General features: G+C 38.3%; 1 protein-coding gene across 1 annotated transcript; it reads left to right on the top strand.

Annotated features, from left to right (window-relative positions):
- Nucleotides 1-1,582: 1,582 nt before the first annotated feature.
- Nucleotides 1,583-22,684, top strand: tmem200b (transmembrane protein 200B). The gene is made up of 2 exons (XM_057827227.1): nt 1,583-1,792; nt 20,115-22,684. The coding sequence occupies exon 2, from the start codon at nt 20,164-20,166 to the stop codon at nt 21,358-21,360; it is 1,197 nt and encodes a 398-aa protein (XP_057683210.1). The 5' UTR covers nt 1,583-1,792; nt 20,115-20,163; the 3' UTR covers nt 21,361-22,684.
- The last annotated feature ends 1,758 nt before the right edge of the window (nt 22,685-24,442 follow it).

The following is a 24,442-nucleotide window of genomic DNA, read 5'->3' as shown; positions in this document are numbered from 1 at the left end:
TCTTGTGTCTTATCTTTCCATTCCATTCATTCATTCATTCATTTTCCATGCCGCTTTTCCTCACGAGGGTCGCGGAGGTGCTGGAGCCTATCCCAGCTAACTACGGGCAGTAGGCAGGGGACATCCTGAACTGGTTGCCAGCCAATTACAGGGCACAAGAAGACATACAACCATTCACGCACACACTCATACCTACTGACAATTTAGAGTGTTCAATCAGCCAACCATGCATGTTTTTAGGATGTGGGAGGAAACCGGAGTTCCCGGAGAAAACCCACGCAGGCACGGGGAGAACATGCAAACTCCACACAGGAAGGCCGAAGCCCAGGATTGAACCCTTGATCTTAGAACTGTGAGGCAGACGTGCTAACCACTCAGCCACCGTGCCGACCTTATGTTTCCATTCCAACAATAATTTACAGAAAATTATGGCACATTTTATAGATCAGGGGTGTCCAAACGTTTTGCAAAGGGGGCCAGATTTGGTGCGGTAAAAATGTGGGGGACCGATCTTGACTGACGTCCTTTACGTAAAACAATATATTTAAGGAAATTTTTGCAAGCCATTCTGTGTGTCACATTTGCTTTATTCTTTTTTTTAATTAATAATTTCAACAATCTCGCAACTAGCCTTTGTGGCGTTCTCTTTCATCTCTTGGGCTCTTGCGAAATAGTGCTGCTGTAAAATTAAACTAACTTCATGTTGGGTCAATTTGTCGCTATATATCTTCCCTGTAATCTTGTCGTACATGTCAGCGTGTCTTGTTTGGTAATATTGCCTCACAATGAATTCTTTAAAAACAGCTACTGTCTCTTCGCAAATGAGGCTGACACAGTTGTTGTGCATTTTAGTCAAGAAATAATCCAATTTCCACCTATCCTTGAGGCGTCGGCCGTCGCAGTCAACTTTCTTTTTTTTGTTGATTGTCGCCATTTTAGAAAATTGGGAGTAAAGGGTCACACGGGGTAATGTTGCTTAAAGTACTGCTGCCTTTTAGTGGGTAAATGACGAGCAGCATTTAGTGTATAAGCTACTTCATATGCTGGTGGCAGTACTGCTGACCAATTTATTAGGTTCTGTGTGTGAGCCAGACGTTATTGATTTTATGACAGAGGTTGTGGGTCGGATGAAATTTGACCACGGGCTGCATTTGGCCCCCGGGCCGGACTTTGGACATGTCTGTTATAGATGGTTTGAATTGCGATTAATTACGATTAATAATTTTTTAAGCTGTAATTTAACTCGATTAAAAATTTTAATTGTTTGACAGCCCTAATTTTAACGTGATTTTTATGATCTTCATGTTATGTAAAGCACTTTGAATTGCCTTGTGTTGAATTGCGCTATATAAATAAATAATAAATGCCTTGCCTTAAAATATGTACGTAATGTTGTTTGTCTGCCATGAGTAGTTTTACAAAAACAAGACGTCTAAATCTTACTGTATCCTTTTCACATTATTTTTTCCAACGGCCTTTTACGCACAACTGATCTTGAAAGCCGCGGCTTTTATTGTGAAGGGCCACATTAGTTTGACTTGGCTTGATGGAAGCGCGACTGCAAAGCAGCCAGACTTGAGAGAGCGGCGGCGGCACATCGGAGGCTCCCTGCTGAACGTCAGTCAGCCTCTTTGGGATGAGAAGAACTCAATGTCACGCATTGCGGAGGAGATGCAGGAGCCTTTCCCGTCCTCTTGGCTGTAAATGGATTTTGGCTTCGGCGTTCTTCTTGACCAGGATCTTCTGTGTCTTCAAACTATGAGCAGGCTGCGACGGGAATCTGGGAATACAGGCAAGTTTGCAGAAGTGGCCGTCGACTGTTGAATGTGACTCCTTGAGTACTCAATGCATGGATTCGGCCGCACGCTGAGCTGCGGCAGCTGCCTTTTCTTTCTGATAATGTTTAATTGATGTCAGCATGTGGCGAGGACTGCCGCAGCGCACATCACCAGGCAAATGCGCCAATTTACTTTGAAAAGGCGACATGTCACGGGTTTGCGGTATTTTACACACGAGTTCGCCAAACGTTCACGCAGCGATCGCTACATGGGTAGTATGCTTTGCCTTTTCAACTGGTGGCTAAAATCACAGGAGGGGTTTGATTGCCTATTTTCCTGCAAAAACAGCAGATAAAAATGGGGGGAAAGTGGTACAGGATCAGAGAATTGACATTACAGTAAGATATACATTTAAAATATCATAATCCCCTCCGCGACCCTCGTGAGGAATAAGCGGCATGGAAAATGAATGAATGAATGAATATCATAATCCGCACAGGCAACACAAGTCAGTCATTAATTCTGATACATGTACAGTGTGAACGCCTGCATGTTAGGCCAGTGATTCCCAAACAAACTATACCCCTAAATCACTTATTTCTAAATAGTTTAATCTTTTTTCATATAGTGGCAGGCCGACACTTAATTATTATTATTTATTTTAATGATTATACGCCTCAGTTCAGCCCTTCTAAACGTCTAATCAGTGTAATTACAATACAATTATTCTTCAAAATTCCATTAGAATATATGTAGCCTGTCTGCTGGAGCACATCCAATATTAATTGACTTGTACGGGCAAAGTTTTGAGACAATGGCCTTCAATGTGACATTCAACATTTGACTGTACTGAAAATAATGTATGCAGTCTCGGTGGTTTCTGGGTGACTTCTAAGTAACCTGGATATCTCGGGCGTCTTGATATTTGTTCATACTCAGTCTGCAGTGTGTAGTCTAGGGTTGATATGTTAAATGTACGGCCCACATTTTTAGCACTTATCTATCATAAAAAGTCAGAAATAGCGCTTTAAACTATACAGTGAGGAGCAGAAGAATTTGCACTTCTTCTGATTTTGCTACTTCACCCACTTAGAAAATAGGTAGAGGTCTGAAATTTCGATCATAGATGCATTTTCACTCATAGAGACATAATAATTTTTTTTTTTTTTTTTTAAATCCAGAAATCACATTGTATGATTTTTTAAATAATTTATTTGTAATTTACTGGGGTTCATAAGTATTTGTACCCTTAAAAATCAGCAATAATTATGACACTTTTAGAGTCTACCTTAAAAAAAGTCCACCTTTACCCACCCACCACCAGTTTGAGCTCATTATTGTCACATGTGCACACCACAGTCAGTAATAACCTAACTGCTACCATGGGCAAGACCAGAGAGTTTTCGAAAGACACCAGAGGAAAAAATTGTGGAGCCCCACAAAGCTGGAAAAGGCTATTGGACAAGTGGAAAGCAGCTTGGTGAGAATAAATCAACAGTTGCAGCAAATGTTAGAAAATGGGAAAGGCTTAATATGACTGATAATCTACCTTGGACTAGGGCTCCATGTAAAATCTCTTTTTGTGGGGCATCACTCATGATGAGAAAAGTGAGGGCTCAGCCTAGAACTGCACGGCAGGAGCTGGTCAATGACATGAAGAGAGCTAGATGTATAGTTTCAAAGGCTACTCTCAGTAGATCACTATGGTGCAATGGTTTAAATTCATGCATTGCTCAGAAGGTTCCCCTGTTAAAGCCAGTACATGTGAAGTCTGCCAGGGAACATCTGAATGATGCTGAGGGGTCATGGGAGAAAGGCATGTGGTTAGATAAGACCAAAGTAGAGCTTTTTGATGCAAACATTACTCGTCGTGTGTGGAGGAAAAAGAAGGATGAGTACAATCCCAAGAACACCATCCCCACTGTGAAGTATAGGGGTGGAAACCTAATGCTTTCGGCAAAGGGGACAGGACAACAACTGTATAAAGCAGAGGATGAATGGTGAAATGTATCATCAGATTTTGAGCCACAACCCCCTTCCCTCAGTCAGAGACTTGAAGATGAGTTGGGGCTGGATCTACTCACATGACAATGATCTGAATTTTTGCTCTGTTGCGAGAAGTTGTCAAATCACAAAACAAGTAATGTGGAAAGACATTTGCAGGGAAGGCATACTACTTTTGCAGCCGAGTATCCAGTAAGTGCGATTGCATTACTTCTGGAGAAATTATAGGAGTGCAAAAATAGATTTAAAAAGTGGATTGCATCTCCAAACTCCACTACTGCTTCAAGTTTTGTGACTGGTAAATGAAGGACTCATTCATCAACATATCAGAACACCTATTTGCAGACTTCATTTGCAGACTTCAAAAACAAAACCGAAATAATACAGAAAATCAAATACAAATACATATTTGATTACATTTCTTTAATTTTATCAAAGCAATTAAACATAATTCATTAATATTGTTGTGAAGTTAAACTTGAGGCAGTATCGGACAACAACAAGTAGTCACGTGGTGCATCCTTTTCTATAGAATGCACTGCAAGGAAAGTAAACATTTAATCATGAAGGCATTTATAGCCAACTTAGTCATTTTGATAGTAGGCTAATATAGACACATACAACATGTGTTGCCTTCATTATAATGCTTCTATAATGCTTTTAATTTTTGCGGGTCCAGACATATTTGTTTTTTGTTATTTTGGCCAAATATGGCTCTTTCAACATTTTGGGTTGCTGACCCCTGGCCTAGCCAGTCTCCAGACCTCAATCCAATAGAAAGTCTTTTGATGGAGCTGAGACTTTGTGTTTCCATGAAACCTGACAGATCTATAGAAGATTTTTTTGTGGAGGAATCAGCCAAAATCCATATGTGAAAACCTTGTGAAGAACTACAGAAAGCGCTGTAATTGCAAACAAAAACCTATGCACTAAATATTAGCACTGATTTTCTCATTCGTACAAATACTTATGAACCCCAGTAAATTACAAATAAATTGTTGAAAAATCATACAATATGAGTTCCAGATTTGTTTTTTAGTAGGGCTGTCAAAATTATCGCGTTAACTGGCGGTAATTAATTTTTTAAAATTAATCACGTTAAAATGTTTGACGTAATTAACGAACATGCCTAGCTCAAATAGATTAAAATGACGGCACAGTGTTATGTCCACTTGTTACTTGTGTTTTTTGTCTCCCTCTGCTGGCGCTTTGGTGCGACTGATTTTATTGTGTAATTATTGACATCAACAATGGTAAGCTACTAGTTTATTTTTTGATTGAAAATTTTACAAATTTTATTAAAACGAAAACATTAAGAGGGGTTTTAATACAAAATGTCTATAACTTGTACTAACATTTATCTTTTAAGGATTAAAAGTCTTTCTATCCATGGATCGCTTTAACAGAATGTTAATGTTAATGCCATCTTGTTGATTTATTGTTATGATAATACAGTACTTACAGTACAAATACAGTACTTATGTACAGTCTGTTGAATGTATATATCTGTCTTGTGTCTTATCTTTCCATTCCAACAATAATTTACAGAAAATATGGCATATTTTATAGATGGTTTGAACTGCGATTAATTACGATTAATTAATTTTTAAGCTGTGATTAACTCGATAAAAATTTTACTCGTTTGACAGCCCTATGTTTTAGATTATCTCTCTACAGTATAAGTGGAAATGCATCAATAATTGACATTTCAGAACTCTACCTATTTTCTAAGTGAGTGAACTAGCAAAATCACATTGGGTCCAAATACTTCTGCTCCTCACTTTATGCTGCGTTCATGGGTATTGGGAGATCTAAGATCCGGAGTTGGAAAACTGTTCAGATGTGTTGTAAAGTCGGATGTGAGATAAAAACATGGTTGCGATTTGAGTGAGAGGCTCTCACTCCAGAGCTTTGTCTAATCTTGTGTTAATATAATAAGTAGTATTTGAACTGTTTCAATATGGATGCTACTTATTGCTATTTGTTTATATGACCAAAATGAATTGAATCAATAAGTATGAATGAATGAATGTTTGGGATATAACCTCTAACAATTTTGTATGTGTGCTAATCATAATTTCCAGCTTTTTTACAAGCATTTTATTTGTTACTGCATTCCCTGTAATCTGTAACAAGATGTCTTATTTTTTGTTGATTTTTTTGGGTGGCAGCAACTGAACATTGGTTAGTTCGCTGCCATCCCTCCCACTTCAAACGGATTGGACATCTATGGCCGTCAGTGGCAGCCAATGCCAGGCAGTGAGTTCATTTTTGGGCATTTCAGACCATTTTCTGTTGATTTTGGGTTACTGAACAGGAAGTGACTCGAGAATGTTCCCAAATGAACATGAAGTGACTCTAAACCAACAGAAAGTAACCTTGTGAATGCTCACAAAAGACTGGCTGTGAATGCTCTGGTGAAATTCAGTACATTTTGACTGGCGCATTTTTGGCGCATTTGCGGATCACTTTCTGTTCATTTTAGGGCATTTACAGGTCACTTCCTGTTATTTTGGGTTACTGAACAGGAAGTCACTCGAGAATGTTCCCAAATGAACATGAAGTGACTCAAAACCAACAGAAAGTAACCTTGTGAATGCTCACAAAAGACTGGCTGTGAATGCTCTGGTGACATTCAGTACATTTTGACTGGATTGGACGTCTAGCGCCGTCAGTGGCAGACAGTGAGCATAGACTTCCTAATGTATTGACATGACACATTCCCCATTCACTGGGTTATGCCTTCCTGAAGGGGCCCGTCCAACACTCCGCTTCATTTATTAGCAGTCGGTCACATGCAGCGATCTAACGCCAGATTTAGATTGAAAAAGTACAAAAGCTGTACTGCATACAAACAGGAAGGATTGTCTGAGGAGTGATTTGTTCGAGGATTCAAGGTAATTATTATATTTTTCGTACCATGCATGCATTTTGAAACGTTGTGAAAAAAAAATCAATGGGAGAAATTACCTGCTACAGTATTGGCGTTGTACTTTGCAATATTTACGTAAAATAAATGCTACGTGCATCGTTTTTTGCTTTGAAGCAATAATTGAGAATGTTTTACGTCCATATCAATAAGGAATTCAGGGATTCAAGCATTTATTCACAAGATTTTTTAACGCAAACAGCTCTTTGTTTACATATGGCGGCCACTAATTTCCTTACTGACTAGCCTCATAGTTCGCAATATTTACGTAAAATAAATGCTACCTGCACGTTTTTTTTGCTTTTAACCAAGGATTGAGACTCTTTTACATCAATATCTATTCAGAATTCTGGGATTTAAGCATTTATTCACAAGAATTGTCAACGCAAAAAGCCGTTTGTTTACATATGGCGGCCGCTAATTTCCTTACTGACTAGCCTCATAGTTCGCAATATTTACGTAAAATAAATGCTACCTGCAGTTTTTTTGCTTTTTAACCAAGAATCGAGACTTTTTTACATCAATATCTATGAAGAATTCAGGGATTTAAGCAATTATTCACAATAATTTTCTACGCAAACAGCTCTTTGTTTACATATGGCGGCCACTAATTTCCTTACTGACTAGCCTCATAGTTCGCAATATTTACGTAAAATAAATGCTACCTGCACGTTTTTTTGCTTTTAACCAAGGATTGAGACTCTTTTACATCAATATCTATTCAGAATTCTGGGATTTAAGCATTTATTCACAAGAATTGTCAACGCAAAAAGCCGTTTGTTTACATATGGCGGCCGCTAATTTCCTTACTGACTAGCCTCGAAATTTGCAATATTTACGTAAAATAAATGCAAACTGCACAGTTTTTTGCTTTTAACCAAGAATCGAGACTCTTTTACGTCGATATCTGTTCAGAATTCAGGGATTTAAGCATTTAGTCATGAGAATTTTCAACGGAAAAAGCTCTTTGTTTATATATGGCGGCTGCTAATTTCCTTACTGACTAGCCTCATGGTTAGCAATATTTACATAAAATAATGGCTACCTGCATGATTTTTTTTTGCTTTTAACCAAGAATCGAAACTGTTTCACATCCATATCTGTAAAGAATTCTGGGATTTAAGCATTTGTTCACAAGAATTTTCATTGGAAAAAGCTCTTTGTTTACATACGGCGGCCGCTAACTTCCTTACTGACAAGCCTCATTTTCGCAATATATACGTAAAATAAATGCTACCTGCACGTTATTTTTGCTTTTAACCAATCTAGACTGTTTTACGTCCATATCTTTAAGTAATTCAGGGATTTAAGCATTTATTCTTAAGAATTTATGATGGAAAAAGCTCTTTGTTTACATATCACTGCTGCTAATTTCCTTACTGACTAGCCTCATGGTTAGCAATATTCACATAAAATAATGGCTACCTGCATGTTTTTTTTTTTTGCTTTTAACCAAGAATCGAAACTGTTTCACATCAATATCTATGAAGAATTCAGGGATTTAAGCAATTATTCACAAGAATTTTCAACGCAAAAAGCTCTTTGTTTACATATGGCGGCCACTAATTTCCTTACTGACTAGCCTCAAAGTTCGCAATATTTACGTAAAATAAATGCTACCTGCACATTTTTTTTGCTTTTAACCAAGAATTGAGACTCTTTTACATCAATATCTATTCAGAATTCTGGGATTTAAGCATTTATTCACAAGAATTTTCAACGCAAAAAGCCGTTTGTTTACATATGGCGGCCGCTAATTTCCTTACTGACGGGCCTCATAGTTCGCAATATTTACGTAAAAGAAATGCTACCTGCATGTTTTTTTTTTCTTTTAACCAACAATCGTGACTCTTTTCCGTCCGTATCTATAAAGAATTCAGGGATTCAAGCATTTATTCACAAGAATTTTCAACAGAAAAAGCTCTTTGTTTACATATGGCGGCCGCTAATTTCCTTTCGCAATATTTACGTAAAAGAAATGCTACCTGCATGTTTTTTTTTTTTTTGCTTTTAGCCAACAATCGAGACTCTTTTCCGTCCGTATCTATAAAGAATTCAGAGATTCAAGCATTTATTCACAAGAATTTTCTAAAGAAAAAGCTCTTTGATAGTTCGTAATATTTACGTAAAATAAATGCTAGCGGCATATTTTTGGACTTTTCACCAAGAATCGAGACTGTTGTACGTCCATATCTATAAGGAATTCTGGGATTTAAGCATTTATTCACAATAATTTTCAACGGAAAAAGCTCTTTGTTTACATATGGCGGCTGCTAATTTCCTTACTGACTAGCCTTGAAATTTGCAATATTTACGTAAAATAAATGCTAACTGCAAAGTTTTTTGCTTTTAACCAAGAATCGAGACTCTTTTACGTCGATATCTGTTCAGAATTAGAGGATTTAAGCATTTAGTCACGAGAATTTTCAACGGAAAAAGCTCTTTGTTTATATATGGCGGCTGCTAATTTCCTTACTGACTAGCCTCATGGTTAGCAATATTTACATAAAATAATGGCTACCTGCATGTTTTTTTTTTGCTTTTAACCAAGAATCGAAACTGTTTCACATCCATATCTGTAAAGAATTCTGGGATTTAAGCATTTGCTCACAAGAATTTTCAATGGAAAAAGCTCTTTGTTTACATACGGCGACCGCTAACTTCCTTACTGACAAGCCTCATAGTTCGCAATATATACGTAAAATAAATGCTACCTGCACGTTATTTTTGCTTTTAACCAATCTAGACTGTTTTACGTCCATATCTATAAGTAATTCAGGGATTTAAGCATTTATTGATAAGAATTTATGATGGAAAAAGCTCTTTGTTTACATATCGCTGCTGCTAATTTCCGTACTGACTAGCCTTATAGTTCGCAATATTTACGTAAAATAAATGCTACCTGCACGGTTTTTTTTTTTTGCTTTTAACCAAGAATCGAGACTGTTTTACGTCCATATCTATAAAGAATTCAGGAATCTTAGCATTTATTCACAAGAATTTTCATCGGAAAAAGCTCTTCGTCTGCGTTTCCACTCGGTCAGCTTTGAGGGAGATAGGCCCCCTATGAATCCCCATGTCATGTCAATACATTATGAAGTCTATGCAGTGAGCTTACATAAACACTAAACTAATGGAATATTTTGGTAGCAGCCTATTGGTTCCTTTTTTTATTTTTATTTTTTAAAATCAGTACCACCTTTTCAAAACTACTGCATATATCGATTCTTAGTGGGAGAATATCTATAACCTTTTGGGCTACAAAGTATCTCGATATATTGTCACACCCGTATTTCCTATGGTGGTGATGTAACTTGGAAGGCCAGTTGTTAATCTAGAACCCCCCGTTAACACAAATAAAATTGTTTTTCATTTCATATTTCAAGGTGCCTTTTAATGATCGACTGCCTTTGAATTTACAAACTTCACACAGAGAGAAAACATTTGGAACAGTTGAATTGCTTTCACAGGTGATAAACAACAAGTGGTTATGTTAGAACGACAACATAACGGATGATTTAAATACAGTGGGGAGAACAAGTATTTGATACACTGCCAATGGGTTTTCCCATTGACTGTGTATCAAATACTTGTTCCCCCCCCACTGTACGTACATTGAAGCGGGTTGAATTAGTTGGGAATTCTTGGAATGCAGTGCTGGATTATCGTGACACCATGATTGCTAAATGGAAAAATATTTGAATGGATCACTTTAATGGGAGTTTCCTTTCATCAACAGAAATGCAAAGAATTTAGTTGGCTGTGTGTGTGTCCAAGTTTTGTTTTCATCTTTCTGCAAGTGGTAATTTATAAGCAGAATTTCATACATGAAGAGGAACCTCAAACACCACATGATGATTTGTTAGGCTTCGGAAACAATTTTCTCCATCGTAAATCACAGAAATGGAGAGTGTGGGGTTTCGTACTGCTGCAGGGTTAGGCTATTACTAAAACTAACCTTTATTAACTGTAGGGGCAATGCTATAAAATACACCGTAACATTCTTTAGTTGTAGTGTAATTGTAAAAAGAGGGTTAACCAGTGTTAATAGAGAAACCCCTACACACTCAGTATTAACTTCAAAGTCTTAATGCATTCATGACTCACTCTATTTATTTAACCTTTAGCACACAGTCTGACAAGTGCTTTTTCCTGAAGGTTTTCTTTTTCTTTACAGATTGCACTACGTAGAGGGCATAGGCGGAGTTTGACTTTTGGGGCTGGGGGTGCACAATATGTTGATGACCCCAATACACAGTGTCAGCAATAAAAATTAACTTACAAGAATATTTAAAATAATAATTTGACAATGAGCGTTTTTTGTATCCCATCATTCTTGAAGGGAATTCTAAATCAGGCTGCTTAGGCAATACTTTTCGTCAAGATCATCATCCATTGAATTTTGTACACCCGCCGGTGTCGTGCCAATGTAGTTACCCCAGAAATTGTATCCTCTGGGAGGAGCCATATGAAGGTATTTTTGTGTCTTCAATCAAAAGAAAGTTGCTTCAATAAAAAACAAAAAAAAAAAAAAAAAAGGTGCTTCAATCAAAATATAGATTTTCAACCCAAAACATGTCGCTTCAATGAAAAAAAAAAAAAAGGTGTTTGAATGCAAAAATACATTTGAAACTCAAAAAAATACTCAAAAACATGCATGTAAAAGCTATTTTTCTTTGATTGATTTTTATTTATTTTTTTGATTGAAGTTAATTTTTCTTTATTGAAGCAACTTTTTGATTGAAGTAATGATGATTTGTGTTTTGGCTTGTCTTTTTTCTCTTTATTGTTCAATCAAAAAAATAATGCGTCATTCAAGTTTGCAAATTGTAGTAAAGCACACCTTTACATCCTTAGTAATGGTAATGGCGTTGCAGAGATGGGAAATTTTTTAAAATTATATTACTCACTACTGACAAAAATAACGCCATTATACTCTAACGATGTTAAGAACAACACTAGTTATATGGACTTACGATCTGCCCTGTCGTCTTCCAAAATTACAACTGGGTGACAGCATTTCAAATGTTTTTTCACGGCCGACGTCCTCCCGTGGTATGCAATTGCAAGCTTGGCTTTGAAAAGACATACGTCCATGCTTTGGCCACTCTGGTGCCCTTTTTTGGCTTGGTGTCGCTTTCCCCGCTCGCGCTCCGCCATTCTCAACTTTCCAAGCGTAAATATTTTTTTAACCCTTTATTCACCGCCGACGGGATGATGTGCTCGTCTACGCATTTAAGTCATCAATGACATCGACTAGTCGGGACAGCTCTATATTAATCGACAACTAATCGATTTTCAAATAATCGACAACAATTTTGACAACCACTTAATAGTTTAGGACCTTTTTCACCTTAAACTTGACTAAATTCTTGAAATTATAACACTTATAAATCCTCAGGAAATATTACCAGATGTCTTCATTATATTTTTGTTAAGTTAAAGTAGGACATGAACAAAAATCTTTTACTTTGGAAAACAAAAATTCAGCATTTTTGCCAGTTTTCAGACATCTTACTGTCTAAACTTAATAAAGCTTCTTAATAAGGCTGCAACAACTAATCGATTGAATTGATTAATAAATTAGTTGCTAAGGAATTTGATCATCAATACAGTTTAGACTAGGCATGTGCCGGTATGAGATTCTGACAGTATGATAACCTTAAGCCAAAATATCACGATTTCACTGTATTGCAATTACAGCTGTAAAATGTGTTGCAATTACAGCTGTAAAATGTGTTGCTTTGAGATAGAAGAAAAATCATTAAACAGATTTTTATTTTTCAAAACATAGCAGCAAATTGGAACATACGGAAGTGTAATGTTAAGCTAAAATAAATAATAATATAATATAATAATCTAATAAAAATAACAAAAGATAACTTAAATATTCTAAATAAAATTAAAATACAGTGGGGTAAATTAGTATTTAGTCAACCACTAATTGTTCAAGTTCTCCCACTTGAAAATATTAGAGAGGCCTGTAATTGTCAACATGGGTAAACCTCAACCATGAGAAACTGAATGTGGAAAAACAACAACCAGAAAATCACATTGTTTGATTTTTAAAGAATTTATTTGCAAATGATGGTGGAAAGTAAGTATTTGGTCAATACCAAAAGTTCACCTCAATACTTTGTTATGTACCCTTTGTTGGCAATAACGGAGGCCAAACATTTTCTGTAACTCTTCACAAGCTTTTCACACACTGTTGCTGGTATTTTGGTCCATTCCTCCATGCAGATCTCCTCTAGAGCAGTGATGTTTTGGGGCTGTCGTTGAGCAACACGGACTTTCAACTCCCTCCTCAACCCGTGGCGTCAAAATGATAAGAACGGTGGGCAAAAATCACAGAACCACACGGGGGGACCTAGTGAATGACTTAAAAAGAGCTGGGACCACAGTAGCAAAGGGTACTATCAGTAACACAATGCGCCGCCAGGGACTCAAATCCTGCACTGCCAGATGTGTCCCCCTGCTGAAGAAAGTACACGTCCAGGCCCGTCTGCGGTTCGCTAGAGAGCATTTGGATGATCCAGAAGAGGACTGGGAGAATGTGTTATGGTCAGATGAAACCAAAATAGAATTTTGGTAGAAACACAGGTTCTGGTGTTTGGAGGAGAAATAATACTGAATTGCACCATACCCACTGTGAAGCATGGGGGTGGAAACATCATGCTTTGTGGCTGTTTTTCTGCATAGGGACCAGGACGACTGATCTGTGTAAAGGAAAGAATGAATGGGGCCATGTATTGAGAGATTTTGAGTGAAAATCGCCTTCCATCAGCAAGGGCATTGAAGATGAGACGTGGCTGGGTCTTTCAGCATGACAATGATCCCAAACACACAGCCAGGGCAACAAAGGAGTGGCCTAGCCAGTCTCCAGATCTCAACCCCATAGAAAATCTGTGGAGGGAGTTGAAAGTCCGTGTTGCCTTTTTGAACTTTTTGAACATAAAATTAATGTTTATACAGAAAATAATTACACTACATCTGAAACAAATGATTAGAACAATATATTTGAGAGAAAAAGCATGTTATTTTGCCTCATTCAAATCTTAATATCTGAACATTTAAATATGTAAACTAAAGTGCAATCACATTCATAAATGAATGGCTTCTGGTTTTTGAAATTCAAATAAACCAATCTATTGTGATAAAACAACAAAATTGCAATAACTGCATTAACCATCAAAGTGAGATCTAACTGCAACTGTAGTCTTGAAACAAATCTGAATAAAGAAAAACATTGCATAAAATAATGCAAATTGGTTAAACTTGAGAGTAGCTGAGATCTGTCATGACAGAACATTGCTAATCAAGTTCAGCATTCGCTTAATTGATATCTGGCGCCATCTAGCGTCGTGAATGGGTATAATGTCTAGACCCCGAATATAAGACGACTACCACTTTTTCAGTCTTATTTCAATGCAAAAAAAAAAATAAAACGTCTTATATTCGGGCCAATACGGTAATTCGTTCCATAGCCCTAAAACGTAGACTAAATCCTTAATAAATACTGCTGGGAATGTTACAAATGGCAGTTACACATGGCAAAACAAATAAATGAGAAATATTCAGAATAATACAGTACAATTATAATTCCTGTAATAATTTAACGAATCGGGTTCTAATGTGTTGGACGTTTTTTGCTGTACCTGAACGCACCGCATGGCTGACGTGACAGAGAGAGGGAGCGGTAAAGCTTACTTTCACTTTTAATGTTATTTTGTTGGCTTCAACTGCGGTGCACAGTGGGTGAGTTGTGTTTCGCAAGTTCTGAAATAAATGATTAAAAACCTGACGAAGCTGGCAATTTCTTTGGTGATGTTACCACGATAATAATTGTCACCGTAACTTCTAAAGAGTGGTGAATGGAGGTCGGAGGAGGACCACCGAGATCGTAGACATTCTACGGCCGTATTGTCGAGCTAGTTCATGTATACGAACACCAAACTCATATTTTTCTATCATTTCCATCTACAGTTAAGTCAGGAAGCTGTAATAAAATATATTTGAAGGAAATAGTCATCCATTACTTACAACATGGCTAAAACAACTTAAAGGTAAATTGTGATGGTAATTGAAAAAGTGACATTCATTCAATTAATCGTTTAATTAATCGGCCAATTAATCGATTTTTAAACTAATCGTTAGCTTCAGCCCTATTGTTGGGACACCTCTCTGTTTTTGAGAGAATTCGTACACTTTGTCAGCCGCGACGGAGGTGCTGCGCTTGATGTCATCCCTCTGAAAAAATATCTAAATCTCTATTAATATCTATCTTGGAATTTTTCACATCCCTGCATAAAATCAAATGTGATCTGATCTTTGTCAAAATCACATAGATGAAAAAACAGTGTCTGCTTTAACTAAAACCACCCAAACATTTATAGGTTTTCATATTTTAATGACGCTAGTATGCATACAATGACAGAAGGGGGAAAATAAGTAAATGACCCCCCACCCCCCACCCCTTGTAGAAATAATTTCAACACTTCCTGTAGCTGCAGATCAGTTTGGCACATCGATCAGGACTAATCTTTCTTTCAAGCCCATTCTTCTCTACAAAGTCAGTCAGATTCCTGGGATGTCTAGCATGAATCGCTGACTTTAGGTCATGCCACAGCATCTCAATGGGGTTCAAGTCTGGACTTTGACTTGGCCACTCCAGAACGTGTATTTTGTTACTCTGAAACCATTCTGAAGTTGATTTAGTTCTGTGTTTTTGATCATTGTCTTGTTGCAACATCCATCCTCTTTTTTGTTTCAACTTTCTGACAGACAGTTTCAGGTTTTCCCACAAAACATTCTGAAAAACTTTTGAATTCATTCTTCCATTAATGATATCAAGTTGTCCAGGCCCTGCGGTAGCAAAACAGCCCCAAATCATGATGCTCCCTTTACCATGCTTCACGGTGGGGATGAGGTGATGTTGTTGAGCTGTTCCATTTTTCCTCCACACATTACATTGTGTGTTACTCCCAAACAAATTCATCTTTGGTTTCATCAGTCCACAAAAAAAGTTTGCCAAAACTTCTGTGGAGTGCCCGAGTGCCTTTTTGCGAACATTAAACAAGCAACAATGTGTTTTTTTTTAGACAGTGGCTTCCTCCGTGGAGTCCTCCCTTGAACACCATTCTTGGCCGTAGTTTACATATACAGTAGTTGATGTGTGCACAGAAGTATTGGACTGCGGCAGTGTTTTCTGTAAGTCTTTAACAGACTCTCTACGGTTCCCTTTTTACCCGTCTGAGTATTCTGCGCTGAACTCTTGACGTCATCTTTGGTGGAAGGCCACTCCTTGGGAGAAAAACAATAGTGCCAACCTCTCTCCATTTGTAGACAACTTCTCTGACTGTTGATTGATGAGCATCCAGACTTTTAGAGATGGTTTTGTATCCTTTCCCAGCTTTATACAAATCAAAAATCCTTGATCGCAGGTCTTCAGACAAGCTGTTTTGACTGAGCCATGATGCACATCAGATAATGCTTCTCATCAAGATATTTCTTACCAGGTGTGTGTTTTATAATGGCCAGGGCAAGTTTAAACCACTCATCAGTGATTGGGCACATACGTGACTTAAAATGTTTGGTAAAAATTGGTTTCAATTGCTTTTTAAGTCTCTTTAGGGAGAGGGTTCATGTACTTATTTTTCCCTCCTTCTGTCATTGTTTGCATGCTATCCTCATTAAAATATGAAAACCTATAAATGTTTGGGTGGCTTTAGTTAAAGCAGACACCGTTTTTTTCATCTGTGTGATTTTGACAAAGATCACATTTGATGTTGATTTTATGCAGAAACGTGAAAAATTTCAAAAGGTTCAGATACTTTTTCATACCATGTAGCTTGATTTGGGTGGTGGCTTTCAAGTACGTTGTGCAAATTATAATTTCACTATTTCCTCGGCATAGATCCACTACAGACTACTGCACATTGAGAACTACGGTTTCAGGTTGTAACACCACATTTTGGCCCATCTTTTTAATATTAATTAATTGAAAATCATACAGGAACAAATTCAAATGAAATTGTTCCTGTATGATTTTCAAACTGATCCGCCCTACTTTTTACATGTGTGGCAACTTCTCTATTTCCATTCTTCTAAATTTACTTTCTACTGCCTTGGAAGTTGCTGATGATCAACTGGATTCTGTTAATTGTGATAACCTGTTAGATTATCAGTTTTACTTGGATGTAGTCCAAAGTTTTTGGAAATCCAAGGTCGCATGGGGACGTGTTTCTCAGAGATCTATCCCCCCCTTTTTTTTCACACTGCAGCTTTGAGTGATGATTTCACAGGGGTGACACAACATTGTCTACTCCAGTTTTCTAGTTCTTATGAAATACGATCAGTCATTTCCTTGGATGCTGCACGTCTGACTGTTGGAATCTGTAGGTTACGGGTTCCTGAAATATTGCATAACATGAAAAAATAACAAATGAATCTTGCCATGCTATTCTATGGCTTGCAGACTCTATTGGATATGTTGAGACTGTGCCAAAAATGATTCAATATTTGTTAGGATTAAATTGAAGGGCTGGGGTAAATAAATGCCACCCGTCTTTTTGTCCCTTTCTGATTGGCTTATGTCGGTGCTTATTTTGAGAATCTTTGGAAAGTCCTTCGAAAGGTCTGTCGTAGAGCAAAGTATCAGAATAGCGGAAATTGAATTGAAATAAATAGGACAGATTGCAGCTTCTCTGAGTCAAGAATGTCTCATTTGTGATTCCCGCTGCAAACGCTTGAGCACTGTTCCTTTGCAGACGACGTGACAAATTCAAAACAAAATAAATCCCTGTGAAAAATTAATGATTTAACTGCAGCAGCAAACGACTGAAGACCTGCCTTTTCTATCCATCCATAGTAGTCTCATTTCTTGTAAAGGTGTGCAATATGATGGCTAGAGGTTTGACAATATATCGAAAAAATGATATTTAGTAGGGTTGTTCCGATCATGGTTTTTTGCTCCCGATCCGATCCCGATCGTTTTAGTTTGAGTATCTGCCGATCCCGATATTTCCCAATCCGCTTGCTTTTTTTTGCTCCCGATTCAATTCCAATCATTACCGATAATTTTTCCCGATCATATACATTTTGGCAATGCATTAAGAAAAAAATGAATAAAACTCGGACGATTATATACATTCAACATCCAGTACATAAGTACTGTATTTGTTTATTATGAAAATAAATCCTCAAGATGGCATTTGCATTATTAACATTCTTTCTGTGAGAGGGATCCACGGATAGAAAGACTTGTGACTTTGTATATTGTGACTAAATATTGCCATCTAGTGTATTTGTTGAGCTTTCAGTAAATGATATTGCAGCCATTCAACCCAAATGCATGATGGGAAGTGGAACCATGACTGTGCGTAGTGCTACCAATTGATATATCTTCTCTGCGTTGGGAAATAATTATATTTCTAATCATAGGGAGAGGGATTGTAAGGTTTTAGCCAATTAATAAAAAGCTCCAAAGGCTGCTAAAATTCACTCTACTCATTTTACGCTGCCTTTTATCTCTCTATATAGGTAAAACGGCACTATTACAGATTGAGCGCGACAATGCGTGAGTGGGTCGTGCAGCGCATGCATTAATTGCGTTAAATATTTTAACGTGATACATTTTTAAAAAAATTAATTACCGCCGTTTACGGGATAAATTTGATAACCCTACCATAAGCCTAAACTAGACTCGGGATGAGTGTAACATATTATGTCTGTAACGTTAAATACAATTAAAAAATGATTTAATTAAAAAATATATATATATATATTAAAAAAAGGCATGGCCGATATTTTTTTGCCGATTTCGATACTTTGAAAATGATGTGATCGGACCCGATCGATCGGGACATCTCTAATATTTAGCGATACTTTGTGGCCCGAAAGGTTATCGTTATGCAGCTGTCAAGAATCGATGTTTTGTTTTCAAAAGTGTCATTGCTTAAAAAAAAAAAAAAAAAAAAAAAACAAGGAACCAACAGGCTGCTACCAAAATCTTCTATTAGAAAACTGTCTATGTGAGATCAGTGACTCCTCTTGCCATTTAAGTCATCGCTTAATCTATCAATTAGTTAGTTCGAATAATCGTGTTACGAACATTTAATGCGTTGTAGAATAAATTTTAGGAGATGTAAAACAAAGGTTTGCTAAGGTGGCATTTTCAAAAGAGTATTACCGTATTGGCCCGAATATAAGACGGCCCTGATTATAAGATGACCCCCTCTTTTTCAAGACTCAAGTTTGAAAAAAGACTTTTTGAACACCAAAACATTTTTTATACAGAAAATAATTACAATACATCCTAAACAAATGATTATAACAATATACTGTATTTGAGAGCAATCGCATGGTATTTTGCCTCATTGAAATCTTAATATCTGAACATTTAAATATGTAAACTAAAGTGCAATCACATTCGTAAATGAATGGCTTCTGTTTTTTTTTTAAATGTAATTAAACCAATCTATTGTGATAAAACAACAAAATTGCAATAACTGCATTAACCATCAAAGTCAGGTCTAACTGTAACTGTAGTCTTGAAACAAATCTGAATAAGGAAAAACATTGCAATGAAATAATGCAAACTGGTTAAACTTGAGATTAGCTGAGATCTGTCGTAACAGAACATTACTCCTCAAGTTCAGCATTCGCTTCAATGATATCTGGCGCCATCTAGCGTCATAAATGGGTGTAATGTCTAGACTGCGAATATAAGACGACCCCCTCTTTTTCAGTCTTATGTCAATGCAAAAAACACCGTCTTCTATACGGTAAATGTGAATATAAAACAAAATAGTGTACCGCACGTAACACGTCACCTTTGCTCATTAATATTCATGACATTAGCAACTGTTGCCTTGGGGGGGTCAAACTCGTGTTTTTCCCTCATGCTACATGCATGTAAATAGTGTACGAACGAGATGTTTACTGAGCTAAACCTACCAATTCTGTCCGAAAATGATGTCCCCGGTGCCAAATTCACTGGTAAAGATGTGGAAAAACATACAAATGTTCAGTTAAAGAGATGGCGTGAGTGTCGAGGGCTGAAAATGAGGCGACCTGATATAGAGTTAGCTTTTTTATTGTCACATTTTTCTTGTGTGCATTGCCTTACGACACTGACGATGACATTCTCCTGTTTCAACAAGCTATCCTTTACCCCCATATATGCCCTGTCTTTCTTATGTATTATATCCTCTGGTTGTCTTACATCTCTGACCGTTCTTGGGCATAATATTTATTACTATTTTTGTGTTGCGATCACAAATGCTACTCAGTGACAGCCAACAAACACTTTAAATTTTTTCATTAATCACATTGTTATTTTTATCGTGGACGAAAACAACAATGCTCTTTCCTAAATGGTGAATATTTTTCTGGTTTTGTAGGGCTCTGACTGGGTATCACCTGGAGCAAAGCTCTGGAGTGACCCACACCATGAAGACCCAAAACACCAAAGGTGTTACGTCATCGTCACCTTCCCGCCGGCGAAAGCCTCGCTTTACTCTGCGAGGCCGAAAAAAGAAAGACGGTGTGATCCAAGGCAAACTGCGCCTACGTTCCATTGCCGGTGCATTCCTGGTGTTGGGGGTCGTCGTTGTCATGGTGGGCACCGCTCTAGCGGTGGCCGGATACAGAATGTCACGTCTGTCTGTTCTGGGGGCTGCAGAAAACAATCGTGATACCCAACCTAGAGGGAATTGGAGTCTGGGAGCTAAGGGATTCCTATCAACAGTTAGCATGATCCACAGTGAACGAATGAAGCTTTTAGGGCCCGTCATCATGGGGGTGGGACTATTCATCCTCATCTGTGCCAACACGGTCTTGTATGAGAACCGCGATAGAGAGACGCAGATGCTGCTGGCTCAGATGCGCAGTGTCATCTGTTCTGTGTCTGCCGCCGTGCCCTCGGCAGATCTTCAAGAAATGGCAGTGTCCATGTCCAAACAACACTGGGTGAGCAGTTTGCCAGCCGCCCAGCTCAACAGCTTCTGTCGTCAGCAGCTGGCGAGTTCGGAACCCCTGCTACAAACCAAAACGGATTACCACCGGGGGGTTAGCGCAGAGGGCGTCTATCGACAGCCATTACTGCAGACGGAAGCGCTCCATCATCAAGAGTCGATGACTCCTGCTTCAAGTCATTCCTCCTCCTGTAATTCCAGCCAGGTGGACGGCAACACGCAATGTGAAACTGAGCTGAGCTTTAACACCCAATCCAACACGGCACTTGTAAAGCTTAGTAACTGTCTGATGTCCGCCAGCTCCATGTCCACCTTGGGGTTGGAGGATATGGACATTCCAGCCACTCAGCCTCGGCGCTGCCAAAGTATGAGCTACAGGACTAAACCTTACGTAGCTCCAACTCTTTTGCAAAAAGAGAATACCATGAACAGAGAGGAAAGACACTCTGATCAAAGGGAACTTCTTTCACGAGTTTGCATTAACATTCCAGGACAAATGACGGATGTCGCCGAGGAGCACACTCGCCAGAGCTGGCCTCGGCTAGACCTGGGCATAGGGAGACGCTACTTAAAGCTGGAGAACAAAGAGGACTCGGTGGACAAACTACTGGACCAGTTAGAGCAACAGTGTTCCCAGTGGGATAAAAGTTTTGGCTCAGGACCTTTTCAGTGATAAAACACTTACGGATACTGAAACCACCAGGGAGTACTGATTTTCTTATGATAAAACTGGACGAGCAACAGAGCCCTGCATTATTTGGGTCTTTGGATTTACTAGCTGGAGTGTCTGAAAGTTGAACCTGTACTCAATTTTCAGTGAAAAACTGATGCACAGACATGACATTCTTTACGTGGAGGAATTTGTAGGTAGCAAAAAAGAGACCATAACGTTGCTGATGAGCTAAGCAATTTTTCAAAAATGGTCAACTTATTTCCAAAGCCCATATAATAGGGGCGAGATAAGAGGTTGTTTTCACTGTGAAGTCCTGCTTAAACCAAGCTACTTGTTTCCCTTACAGTGTTGTTTTTGACAGCCCTTTTCAATTTTGTCTCGGTCTTTGACTTTTGGACGAAAATACTTTGTCATGTTTTAGACATTTCAAAATGTTTTCATCTTCCTGTAGTTTTAGCAGACGTTTACTAAAAATATTTTCGTCTATAAATTTCTTAAAAAATTCACTCCAAAACTAAATAAATAAAGGTTTCCAACAATTTCGAATGAACATAGACAGATGAGCACAACGATGATAATACACACGCAGCAGGAAAAGCAGTACATTATTTTCAATTATACCTACCTGGAAGCCACACACCGTATGTAAAAAAGAAAAAAAAAAATTGTCGGAGCATTTAACATCCTCAAGACTTGAGCCCCTTTCACATACACCTGAACACCGTTTAAATCCCGGGATTTAAACGGGCAGCCCTTGTATGTTAAAGCAATTTCCCAGGTTAACTGACACAGAGATGACGCAGACATTTACCGCGTCGCGTCTTAGGATAATGTCCGGGATTTTCCAGGGAAGCCGTTTGCGTTAAACCAGGCCTTAAAGTCCCGGGTCCCAGCACGATGGCTGATGACGTAAATATGATGGCGGGCCGATCATCACTTCATTTTCTTCGCAGTAAGACGAAAAGTGGGAAACAAACATTGCAATTATCAACATAGCAAGCTGGAAATAGATGAATTAAACTGAAAAGATATTAAAATTAAATTGCTACTGGATAGTAGAACAGAGGAAGAGAGTCTATCTTTGGAAATGTGCAATTTTTTTGTTGCTGATGTTAGAGTCCGCAACTGCGGAAACAAGGTTGTACCTCAAAGCAAAAAACAATGGAGGGACGCGTTCAAAGGTTTATTTAATACAAACAAAAATACACGTGATTGCGGAAAAGGGGGAAAAATACAATAGGTGTGTGACAGTAGGTCGACGGGGATCAGTAATATTAACCTAAGTGGTATAAAACAAAACAAATACACTCTAATACCAACACAATATAGGGGATTTCAAAACAAGGGCGGCAGACGAACAAGCTAGCAAATGCACAAAAACTGAGAGTACAAGGTGTCGAATCGCGCCCAGCAAGTTATTATCTCGGGACCCTTCTGTTGGCTCGCCTGGGAAACACTCCTTTGTAACAAAACACGATCTGACCAACAGAATGTGACAGCTGATGCCAACCGAAATTACGTAATGTCTGGGTTATAAAATCACGCCCGCAGCCCTCCCCGCACAGAATGCACCAGTGGGCAACACGGGACAAGTCTGTGAAAGTGTCGATCCCGCGTCATTCCCGGGATATCGCTCCATGCGTGAAAGCAATGACGCGAGTAAATCCCGCATGACCTTACACGAGAATTTACCGGGATATGTATGTGAAACGGGCTTTACTGACTCGACCAACCAGTGTTTTAAGACGACACTCGCCAATCTGAAGCTAACACGAATGCTACGTCAACGCTAGGAGTTACATTTAGCGTCTGATGATCACTCACCACATACCTCTAAAGGCTAAGGAAACATCGCATATTCTCTCTTGCCAAGATACGAAAACAAATCTTCCCGTGTTTCCAAGCAAGCAAGATGGCGCGCAGCCTTGCTTGAGATATATCCTAAACCCCGGTGAGGGGGGAGACCCAAACACTGCTACGATGCAAGCTGACGTACTCCACGTACAATATGAAAATATCACGCATTGTGAACATATGACAGAAACGATGTCACATTTTCGTCTCGTCAGACAAAAACTGGTTTTCGTCTCATTATGTTCTAGTCTCCTCGTTTTTAGCTCGTCATCATGAAAAAAATCGTTCTTCCACAAAATATTTTCGTTATCATCATTGTTGACAAAAACAACACTGTTCCCATGACCCTTGCATCGTCACAAATCGTGCAACTATAGTATGTATGTATAGATTTGGGACGTGCCAAAGAGATCCCGTTCTACAATTACAATGCATGTCAGTTATGTACTGTAGAGTATGTTACATCTCAATACTTATGCGGAGAAGTATAAATGTTGGTCTTATCTGCAAGAGCTCAGTGCTAGCTAACTAATGATCCCAATTCAATGCATCTTTGGTCTTAATTGGCAAAGCATCAAGTATTCATTTCATTAAATAAATGGACAAAAATCAGCACACACGACACAATCTTTTAAAGTTTCAAGTGTTCGTATGGGATGTTTATAGACCCTATTATAAAGAGTTTTGTGAAACTTTGAGAGGCAAGGAATATATGACCTAAGTCAAGTTGGCCCCCCATCAGAAGCAAATTTATATAAAAATGATTTCAATCGTTTGTGCTACGTTTGTGCTTGTTTGTCCTGTAAAACATTTCATTTGTGCTGCTATCGTTTTTAAGACATTTACAAATCTTTTATAGGTCAATCTGAGTTAAATCAAAATTAATTTTGAGTGATGATGTCATGCAGCCCCCCCCCCCCCCCCCCAACGCTAAATGGATCCGAAATTGTGCCATTCGTTTATGCTAGGCTTGTGCGGTAAAACGTTTAGTTTGTGCTACTTTCGTTTTATAGATATTGTTATATTAATTTTGAGTGATGACATCAATCGCCACTCCTCCGTCTGTGCTATGAGTCATGTCATCACTCAAAATTAATATCTCAAACCCCTACTTACTGCCAAATGGACCCGAAGTGGTGCCATTTGTTTGAGCTACATTTGCACTAGTTGTTGGGACACCCCTCTGTTATTGAAAGTTGGTACGCTCCGTCAGCCGTGGTAGTTGGAC

The sequence above is a fragment of the Corythoichthys intestinalis genome, chromosome 22, assembly GCF_030265065.1.
Source record: "Corythoichthys intestinalis isolate RoL2023-P3 chromosome 22, ASM3026506v1, whole genome shotgun sequence".
Classification (NCBI taxonomy): Eukaryota; Metazoa; Chordata; class Actinopteri; order Syngnathiformes; family Syngnathidae; genus Corythoichthys; species Corythoichthys intestinalis.
This window is presented reverse-complemented; position numbering and strand designations above follow the sequence as displayed.

Excerpts from the sequence above, each read along its gene's own strand:
- tmem200b (XM_057827227.1), top strand. The coding sequence starts at position 20,164 with ATGAAGACCCAAAACACCAAAGGTGTTACGTCATCGTCACCTTCCCGC.